This window comes from Hemiscyllium ocellatum, chromosome 43, assembly GCF_020745735.1.
Source record: "Hemiscyllium ocellatum isolate sHemOce1 chromosome 43, sHemOce1.pat.X.cur, whole genome shotgun sequence".
Lineage (NCBI taxonomy): Eukaryota > Metazoa > Chordata > Chondrichthyes > Orectolobiformes > Hemiscylliidae > Hemiscyllium > Hemiscyllium ocellatum.
Window position 1 is genome coordinate 19,371,751 of NC_083443.1, and position 11,472 is coordinate 19,383,222.

Here is an 11,472-nt window from a genome sequence, read left to right on the forward strand (position 1 = left end):
AGTTCCTCAGGGCAATGTCCTTGGTCCAGCCATCTTCAGTGCTTCATTCATGACCTATCCTCCATCATAAGGTCAGAAGTGAACATGTTCAGTGATGATTGCACAGTGTTCACCACTATTTGCAACTCCTCAGATATTGACACCATCAATGTTCAGGTGCAATAAAATCTGGATAATATCCAACCTCAGGGTGACAAGTGGCAAGAAACAGTCGCACCACAGAAATGCCAGACAAAGACTGTCTACAACAAGAGAGAATTAACCATTGCCCTCAATATTCAATGACATTGCCATTGCTGAATTCCCCATTATCAACATACTGGGGAATGCCATTCACCAGAACTTCAACTGGATGAGCCATATAAATTCTGTGGGCACAAGATCAGGTCAGATACTAGGAATCCTGCATCTAGTACTCACCTCCTGACTCCCCAGAATCTGTCCACCATCTGCAAGGCACAAGTCATGAATGTGATTGGTGCTCCCTGTGTGTCTGAGTGAGTGTAACTCCAACAACACTCAAGAAGATTGACACCATCTGGGACTAGGTTTCCATTGTCATTGGCATCACAGCCACAAACATTTACTTCCTCTGCCACATGTGCCCCATTGATTGCAGCATTGTGTACCATCTACAAGACGCACTACAAAAATTCACTAAAGCTCCTTACACAGTGCTTTACAAACCTATGACCAGTATCGAAAAGTGTGGCACTACAAATGCACAGCAGGTCAGGCAGCATCCAAAGAGCAGGAGAATCGACGTTTCGGGCATAAGCCCTTCATCAAGAATGTGGAGGCGAAAGGGAGCTGAGAGATAAATAGTGGGATGGGGGTTACATCTAGAAGGACAAGGACAACAAGTATAAGGGAACATCACCACCTGCAAGTTCCTCTCCAGGTTCCTCACTATCTTGACTTGGAAAATATATCAGTGTTCCTCCACTTTTGCTGAGTCAAAATCTGGAATCTCCCTGCCTAACAGTCCTCCCCATGCTGACACCAAATAGATAGCAGAAATTCAAGAATGCAGCTCACCTCCAATTTCTCAAGGGCACTTGATCAGTATTAAAGCTAGCCCCTCTAGTAATAACCACATCCTCTAATTGAAACCAATGAAAGATAACATCGTTGTTTTTCAATATATAGTTGGAAAATTAACCCTATTAACTTTATTCAATGAAATAAGTTGTTATATATATTTTGAAATTGTCAAAAATGAACATGTAATGATTTGATAACTTTACATAACTAATTCTGATAGAAAATTGTGAATTGTTTTAATAGCCTTAATGATAAGTTGCTAACCAAAAAAATCTCAAAACAGCTTTTATTCATTTCTTTCCAGTATTGGTTGCTGAAGTGGTGAAGCACTTTTTGCCAAAAATGGTAGAAATACATAACTATATTCCAGCAAACTCTACCCAGCAAAAACTGAGCAACTGGCAGATATTAGACAGGCAAGTGCTTTGATATTTAATATTTTAGGGTTTGCTATGAATAGTTTTGCTTCACAGTGAAGCACCCTCAGGAATTGTCTCGAGTAAAATGACTGAAATTTGTCCTCGTATCATGTGAAGTTGGTGCTGCTCAACTCTATTTGGATTGACACCCCCTTGGTTCTCTTTATGCTGTCTCATAAAGTTCTTCGAATTCCCTCAAATTTCAGAAGAAACCAACAGGAAATAACTTTTTCCGCCCTTGTCTCACTTAAGTTTGCTTTATGCAGTTTAACGTTCTGCGGCATGATGCCTGTCACTATTCTGATAAAAACTCTGAAACATTTGGGTGGTCAGCAATCTTTTTTTGAAATGCTAACCCATGGGTCCTTCTCCTGGGATGATTTTCATTGGCCACCATTGACTGTTGTGCTTGCAGCAGTCTGGGCACAGGGTCATAGGAAAAGTCCCTTCAGCTCTTTGTGTATATGTCATGCATTATATCTATTCTAATCCCATTTTCCAGCACTTGGCCTATTATCTTGTCTGCTATGGCATTTCGAGTGCTCATTGAAATACCTCTTTTGAGGCTTCCCACCCATACTATTCTTTTAGGCAATAAGCTGAGATACCCACCACCCTCTGAGTGGAAACAATTTCCTCAAATCTACACCGAACCTTTGGTTTATGTCCCCATGTTGTTGACTCCTCTACTATGGGAAGGAAAACATTTCTCCTAACCTATACGCCTCATAGTTTTGCAGTCCTCAACCGGGTCTCCCTCAGCCTTCTCTACTCTATGGAGAACAACCATAGCTTTTCTAGTATCCCTTCAGAACTGAATCGCTGTAGCCCAGGCAACATCTGGTCAATCTGAAAGCTGAAAGAAATGCGGATGCTGTAAATCAGAAACAAAACAGAAATTGCTAGGAAAGCTTAGCAGGTTTAGCAGCATCGGTGAAGAGGAATTGGAGTTAATGCTTCAGGTGGTGAATCTCCTCTGCACTCTCTCTCATGGAACCACATTCTTCCAAGGCATAAGCCTAGGCATGAACTCTCGAATTTTTTCCTTAATCTTCTTTCTGTCTCTCTCTCTCTCTCTCTCTCTCTCTCTCTCTCTGTCTCTCTCTCTCACTTTCCCTTCTTTAGAACATTCCTTAAATCCTACTTATTTGACTAAACTTTTGGTCACACAGAACAAAGATCAAAGGAAATTTACAGCCCAGGAACAGGCCCTTCAGCCCTCCATGCCTGAGCCGATCCAAATCTACTGTCTAAACCTGTTACCCAATTCCTAAGCATCTGTATCCCTCTGCTCCCCACCTACTCATGCATCTGTTCAGATGCATCTTAAATGCATCTACCATGCCTGCCTCTACTACCTCTGCTGGCAACGTGTTCCAGCCACCCTCCGCCCTCTGTTCACCTGTCCGGTGAATGGATTTTAGAACAGCAATGTTGTCAGAAAAAAAAGGCCTGTCCAATCCTGGTTATACAGCAGCAAGTTTGAAAGGGTGAAAGGTGATTGGGGGTGTGTGTGTGAATGTAGATTTGAGGTCTCAGTCAAATCCACCACAGTTGAATGGCAGAGCATATAGTTTCCTTGAAATCATTGGGGTGTGCCGTATGATTAGATCATGCCTCAGTCAGGACAGAACTGTGTTATACTCTTTCTTGGTGCCAGACCTGAAGCCAATGGACAATATAAACATCGTGCTGGCAGTAACAATGAAAGCAACACTCCTTAGCTGCACAGTCCTTCCTAGCAACAGCTGCGAGTTGACAGGAAATAACCAAGTTTGAAGTCAACTATTGCAAAACTAAATTTGTAATTGCGCCATTGTGACATACTGATGATGCTGACTTCAACTCATAGATCTAAATTTTTAAAAAATTAAACATTAGATTTAGTGTTATCCTGAAGCACCCAAGTTCTGACTCAGAAAACAGCTGCCCTGATTGTATAATTAAAATGGCGGTTAAGAGTGAGGAGTTGCCTGGATACTCCCAAAACATGCCTCACATTCAAGTCAAGTGTCACGTTCAAGTGAAGTGATCCTTATTGGATGCAAGCATCTATGAAGTCCTAATCTTCTGAATGAACTTTCAATTTTTTAGGTACTTTTTGGGCAATTAGGAATTTAAATGAAGAGGAGTAACTGGAGCTAAAACATTAACTCTGCTTTCTCTTCACAGATGCTGCCAGACCTCCTGAATTACCCCAGCAATTTGTTTTGTTTCAGATTTCTAGCATCCACAGTTCTTTTCTTTATATTACAATGTTTGAGGACTCAATTTATATAATTACAAAATGTTCATTTGATCAACTGCTTCATCTTCCATTTGATCTTTCTACCTTATTCCCAAACTGTTCTTTCCTTAATCACATTGTCACAAGAATCTCTGTTTTTCTCCCCTGATCCCATCTCCACTGGATTAGCTCTTTCATATGATTGTCTTTCTCACAGAGCAGCTTCTCGAAGGAACTACAACTTGGCTTTTACAACAAGTATCCTATGGTCTCCATTGATTAGACTCTTTGTAATCACTAGACTCCCCTGCCCTACACCTTTTGGTCCTTGGCTTCCCAATTATTTAATTGTACTCCTGGCCATTATATATTTGCAACTGGAATAATGATCTTCTGGTGAACTTCAACTTTGACCACTGCTACTTCCTACTGCCACTATGAGGTTCCAAATGTTCTTTTCATGTTGTATATGATTCCACTGAGGCAATACATATTCTTGCCTGCTCCAGACAATCAGGTAATCATGTATGACTCCAAAATATATCTACTTTCCACATATATGTTGATTTGCTTTCCTTCCCCTTTAGGGGTTTGGCTAGCGCTAAAGGTCTGCACTTCAGACTTCTGAATTTTCTCCCCATTTAGAAAATAGTCCATAGCTATTCTTCCTACCAAAGTGCATGACCTCACACTTTCCCACATTGTACTCCATCTGCCACTTCTTTGCCCACTCTCCTAACCTGTCCAAATCCTTGTGCAGCCTTCCCACCTCGTCAATGCTACCTGATCCTCTATCTACCTTTGTGTTGACGAGAGAGTTGCATTGCTCTTGTCCTTGTGCCTGTTTCCCAAATCCTATGTCTAGTTCCTTGGAAATGAATGTGATTTCAAATTCCTTTTCTAACCCTGTTGCCTGTTCTGGGTTCAGAGGCCTTCCTTTAATTGGTTACCAAGCACAAATGATCCCTAATTTTTACTGTAACTTGCCTTTGAAATTAACATAATTCATGGTTTTCCCTGGTCTCGTATTCTTCCTGCAATACCTGGTGGCCTTAATATCATCTCTTTCTCTCTCCTGCTCAGCTTCACTATTGCTGTCCTTCAATTATTTCTGATCTGTCTGCCTCTTTTCCTCTAACCTTGATATATCCACACAACATGCCTTCATGAACTCCACTTTCTCCACCCATCAACCTGTTGTGTCTTCATGTTTATACTTTCCAGCCCTCATTTACTCCTCCCTTTCTATGATAGACTCTGTCCTGTCAAGTACGGCACACATATCTTCCTTCCTTTCTGTTCCTTGTTTTCTTCAATATTAAGGCAGCATCCAAGGAGCAGGAGTTCCTGAAGAAGGGCTTATGCCCGAAACGTCGATATTCTCTGCTCCTTGGATGCTGCCTGACCTGCTGTGCTTTTCCAGCAACACATTTTTCAACTCTGATCTCCAGCATCTGCAGTCTTCACTTTCTCCTTCTTCTTAACTCTAACTGGCTCCAGTTATTCTACTGCTTCTCATATTTGGCTAGCAGGCAGACTGATTCCATTTTCTTGTCGTATGTGTGGACTCCTCATCTGCTGTTCTGCCTCACTGACAAACCCATCCAGCATCTGTACTAGCCAGACCCATCCCAGAAATTCCACTACCATCAAACAAACCAAACTGGAAAGCAATGCTTTGCTTTTCAAGAACTTAAACCCTTGTTTATATCATCGCTTCTTCTGGCTGCTGCTTTTATTTACATCAATTTAACGTAACTTTGTTCAGACACACTTCCGCTCATTCACATTTACCATTTATCAATTTCTGAATGCATAAAAAGACTAAACACAGACTTACACAGACAAGATTTTTTTTAATCTCGTTTGTTTTTCAATAGTCTTCCAGACTATTGTTGTACTTCCACTGAAAATTTTACTAACTTTTCTTGACTCATGTCCTAGTGTGTTTTGACACTGATTCTGTTAGTTGTCTGGCATTGTTTTTGGATTTGTATGCTTAGTCTTAAGAACAAATAACAATTATAATCCCCTTCCCTACCTTGTCTCTTTACTGGGTACACCAGCAGATATTTTGCACCCCTAGAGTGACTCTGGGCTTTCAATCCTTTTTCTTCATCCTATCTATTCATTTCTCTCTCTTATCCATCAGAAATTTAACTATTGACTCCTCAGGACCCAAACTAAAGGTGTTGTTTTCTGACATTTCACTATGTTCCCACTGACCATTGCCTTGCAGGACATCACACTATCCCTATAGCCATACTTTGCCCCAGCCCCTGCCCTATAATGATTCTCACCCCTGACGCACGCAATGGTTCTTGATCTATCACCAGATGTGTGATGGTTCGAATCCAGCGGGTAGCTCATGTTTCTACCCTATTCTTACCAATGCTTTTTATCTCTGGCCCCTGCCTTATGATGATTCTGACCTCTATTGCATAATAGCTCAGATACACGTCCTTGTCATTCTGGCTTTCCTGTCATGCCACAATTCTGATCTATCTGGCTGCTCTTCTCTTCCCCTAGCTCACTTTGTTGTCTTGACACATGAGGCAGTGATTTATTGACACCCACTTAAATGACCAGTCCAGTTACTGTAACGTAGATTTTTCCTAATGACAGATGGTAAAAATAAAGATATTCAATTCATGATCTGTCTCCTCACTACCACGGTCCCAATGTAGCACATCTGCTCCTTGTCATCATGTACAAAGGGTGAGCGCTTGTCCAGGTACCCAAACAAGCCTTGAGAATTAGATGTTTTGTTCAACTCGAGCCATCTTTATTAGATACAAGCAAGCAAGGAGAAGATTTACTCTCTTGAATGATCAAGGGATTCTACCAGTACAATATTTGAGCAGTCAGTTTGTACAAATAACTTGACCAAGTCTTTAATTGGATCTTTCCACCTTATTCCCCAATCTCATCTTTTCTTGATCATATTGACATTGACTTTCTTTCTCTCTCCCTGTTCTTGTCTCTCTTTGATTAGCTCTTTCATATGAATTTCTCCCTCTCACTCCCTTATCCTGTCCACATTTGATTAAATCTTTCATGTGACTCTTTCTCACAGATCAGCTTCTCTCAACATTTTTCTACTCGACTTTTACACCAAGTACCTCATTCATGATGCTTATTTGTCAATCTCTCCAAATATGGACAATAGTTATTTTCCTATTTACTGCATTGTTAATGTGTTTAAAATGTTTCACCTTCTATCTATAGGTGAGGAATTTACCTTTGCTTTTATTTTTTTCATTGTAAAAGAGTTGCTCATGGAAACCACTTTGTTCTCTGCATACCATCCAAAATTAGTATTATTCTCCCATATTTTCGACAATGTAGTCTTTTACAATTTTTTTCCATGTAGAATATCCTGCACTAACTATTGAATAGAAGACAGTTTTATATTAAAATACAATTAAAACTTGCAAATAAAGCTAATTATTTATATATGAAATTTTTAGTAACTGGAAATCAAGTAGAAATCTATGACAGATAATATTTATCATTGACTTCCTAAAGCAGTCATAGAATCCCTACAGTGTGGAAACAGGCCATTCAGCGCAACAAGTCCACACTGACCCTCCAAAGAGTAACCCACCCTGACCCAATCCCTACTGTATTGCTCTACATTTCCCCTAATGCAGCTAACCTACACATCCGTGAACGCTATGGCAATTTAGCACAGCCAATTCACCTGACTGGCACATCTTTGGACTGTGGTAGGAAACCAGAGCACCGAAAGGAAACCCACGTAGACATGGGGGGAATGTGCAAACTCCACCCAGTCACCCGAGGCTGGAATCAAACCTGGGTCCCTAGCGCTGTAATGCAGTAGTGCTAACCACTGAGCTATCATGCTGCCCAAAATCTGCTACACTTCCTTCAGAAAATATTCATTTTTGTAAGACCTGTACAGAGTCTTACGTTGATGAAAAGTATGATATTTGAATTGTATTTCAATTAAATTTCTTTCACAATTCTTTTACGCAGGAAAGTATTTTCCAAATTACATTTTCATATTTCCGAAGACATGTTAACAAAGTTGGTTAAGAGCTCTCCTGGAATTATTGAAACAGTTTTATACATGTTAAGACAGAAGATTGAGGAAGAACTCAATTGCACACAAGTAAGAAACAGAAACCTTTTTCATATGCAGGTACATTTTAATACTGTATAATGTTCAGATGTCTTTATTTTTGATGGAGTTCTGTACCTAACTATTCACCAACAATGCACTGTGAGGTGATAAATTGAATCTTCATTTAAGTGTACCACTAAACTAGTGATAGCAAGCATGCAAGCTTTGCTTTGTTCTTAGCTCATGGTACTGGCCTGCTCAGAAAACCTTTTTTGAGAATTGCATCAAAGACTACCAATCGTCATTTTAAAAACAGGCCTCTCAGTTGGTTACTAATTGAATACTTTGTTCAGTAGCCAGCTTAGTAATACATTTCATGCATACAATGCCCCACATTGTGATCTCAGTTTACTGACAGTGAAACACAGAGCAGAAGCCTCTGTCTGTTTATCTTCAAAGGACTCATGAAGCTACCCAGTTACAACGTGTCTGTCCTGGCTGATGGTGCACTATTGTCAATGATCATTGATGCAGTTCTTCTACACACAATTGTGCCTGGAAAGGCAGTCATGACATCAAATTTCAAACAGCATGAGGAAGTTCATAACTGCAGTTATTTTTGTGTTGTCACCCGAATCGTACAAATACGCAGTACTCCTCATGAAGAGTTCAAGCTCAAAACATCGAATCTCCTGTTCCTCAGACGCTGCCTGATTGGTTGTGCTTTTCCAGCACCACATTTTTTTGACCCCACTTTCTCCTAGTAGTCCACAGTACTAGAAGTACATGACAGAAGGATTTCAAGTAAATATGGGTCTTTAATGTAAACTTGAGCTTGCTTCACAGGAGGCTCCCAAGCACTGAGGATGTCACCTAGACAGGGGACGAAACGTCTGCAACACAAATTCCCAGCTCGGCGAACAGAACCACAACAACGAGCACCCAAGCTACAAATCTTCTTGCAAACTTTGATTACCTCTCCAGTGAGTGAATTAAGGCTCTGGATTAGAGGTGCTGGAAAAGCACAGCAATTCAGGCAGCATCCGAGGAGCAGTAAAATCAACATTTCGGGTAAAAGCCCTTCATCAAGAATACAGTGCCTGAAGGGTGGAGAGATAAATGCTGTCTAGATATCTGCCGATCCAGAAATGTAGGTAAAATTAACACCAATAATTAGAAAGAAATGCTTGTATTTATTAGAGCCTTTTACAATATCTCAGGCAACACCTTTTTTGACTGTCTAAAAGGGAATGCCAATAACAGTCCTGCACACCTTCAGTATTTCACTGAATACATGCTGAAGCCTCTGAAGTGGAATTTAAATCTACAACTTTCTGACACACAGAGGTGATGTGTTATCACTGAGCCACATAAGCAACTCAAATCCTTAATTTCAGTTACAGTTCAAACAATTAATTTCAAGCAGTTCACTTAATTGCTACTCAGATGGTAAGTGTTTACCTTGTTACCCTGCTAAATTTCCACAGTGGTTTTTACATTACAGTGTATTTATTTTACTTTGATGCTATTGGTGATAGACTCCCGACAGCAACATTGTCAATTTAAATGAAGCATTGCTACTGACATTAGAGGTATCAAGATTCTCTTTAAATGATTTTCCTTGCTCCACTTGCAATTATACCTTTGGCTGCCTAGGTCCTCAACTTTGGAATTCTTTCTTGAAGTCTTTCTATTCTAAACCTTCTCTCCTCTTTTAAGATGTTCCTTTAAACCATATTTATTTTGGTTACCTATCTTCATGTCTCCTTATATGACTCCGTGTCAAATTTTGTTTGTTAATAGTGTCCAAAAGCAGTTGGGATGTTCCGTTACATGAGAGGTGCCATATAAATTTAAGGTGATATTCTTGTTGAAGAGGTAACCATCCATCACTCGAGGTAGTAGCAGCGGACCAGCAATATAGGTGTGTTTAATATAGCAGCAATTATTCTGAGCATGAGCCATCTGAGTGCTCAACCTGCTTAGCCCAGCAGCAATACAATTTCCCAGTTGCTGATAGTGTCAATAAAGTAAATTACATTTTTGTGACTCTTCAACAATTGTGCTCACACATACAACTGGTTATCTGACCCTGCCTGGGTTCTGGCAGCTACCCACACTACAGCTGGACTTCACAGTCTCAGTGTAGACCCTTTCTGGTAGTTTTGTAACAGAAACCTGGAGAAAATGTGGACTGCAGATGCTGGAGATCAGAGTCAAAAACTGCCAGTCAGGCAGCATCTAAGGAGCAGGAGAGTCGAGAATTCACGCATAAGCTGTCATCCTGATGAAGACTTTATGCTTGAAACATTGACTCTCCTGCTCCTCGGATGCTGCTTGACCGGCTATGCTTTTCCAGCACCACACTTTTTGACTTACAACATAAATCTGACATTCACCGAGAATCCTTTTGTCAGTGTTTGTTGCCTTCATCTTTATTCTGCTCGTATAAGTCCACAGGATGGAATTTGCAACCAGCAAACTACATAAGTGCCTAAATTGCTTTGAATACATTCCAATATTTTTGCTTAAAATCATGCAAATTGGGTAATTTCTGTATGAAAAATAAAGTGCATATAAATGTGTATTCATATTAAACATTTGAGCATGAAGTTGATAATTGGAATTTATGTTTTCAAATGTTAGAATCATTGAAATCCTACAGGCGGTTTGGCCCATTGGGTCCACACCAATCCTCCAAAGAGCATGCCACTGACTCATCCCATCCCTATGACATGGAAATCCATTGATCCTACACTTTGCTGGACTGTGAGGAAACTGGAGCACCCGGAGGAAACCAATGCAGACGAGGGGAGAATGTGCAAACTCCACAGTCACCTGAGGGTGGAATTGAATCCAACCTTATAATCCAGCATTTCCCATGGCTGACCCAGCTAATTTACACATCCCTGGGCACTATGGGCAATTTAGCATGACCAATGCGCCTAACCTGCACATATTTCGACTGTGCGAGGAAACCAGAGCAAACACACGCAGACACAGAGAGAATGTGCAAACTCCACACAGACAGTCACCCAAGGCTGGGATTGAACCTGGGTCCCTGGTGCTGTGAGGCAGCAATGCTAACCACTGTGCCACCCCATCCTGAAATTGCCCAGAGGGTAGTTAAGAGTCAGCTACATTTCTGTGTGTCTGGAGTCAAATATAGTCCAAACCAGATACGGATCATTAATGTCCCTAAAGGACTTTAGTGAACCAGATGAATTTCTCTGACAGCTGATGGGATTTGAACCCAGGTCCCAGAACATTACTCGGGTGCCTGGATAAACAATGTAGCGAAAATACTTCTACACTATCGCTTATTAAGGCATTTTTTTTGTGCTAATCATAAAAATCACCCTCATCCAGGAACTGGTCATAACAGAACACACCTGAAAGACGGTCTTGTCTTTTCTCCTTCACAGGTTGATTGATGTGCCGTGTACCCTGAGTATTTTCTGCTTCATTGCCACTAAGGCTTCAGAGTCTTATTACTCCAAGATATGGTAAAATCCTGAATTCCTATCAATTACCCAACATATATTGATCCCTACATTATGTTTGCAAATTGCTGCTGACAACACCTGAAATCAGCAGCAGTTGTACACTGTGAGCACAGCTGTAACAAATGGGATACACAATGCCAAAGAATGTAGTTAACATCCATACCTTCAGTTGCAGAGGCACCTCTGTGT

At 40.6% G+C, this 11,472-nt stretch overlaps 1 protein-coding gene across 1 annotated transcript in view; it reads left to right on the top strand.

Moving 5' to 3' along the window:
- LOC132835046 (sperm flagellar protein 1-like) overlaps positions 1 to 11,472 on the top strand; it is a 36,207-nt gene that overhangs the window by 4,044 nt on the left and 20,691 nt on the right. Inside the window, exons 2-3 of the mRNA XM_060854306.1 lie at positions 1,349 to 1,460; positions 7,690 to 7,825. Of these exons, the coding sequence (XP_060710289.1) occupies positions 1,349 to 1,460; positions 7,690 to 7,825 (248 nt within the window). The remainder of the gene's footprint in view (positions 1 to 1,348; positions 1,461 to 7,689; positions 7,826 to 11,472) is intronic.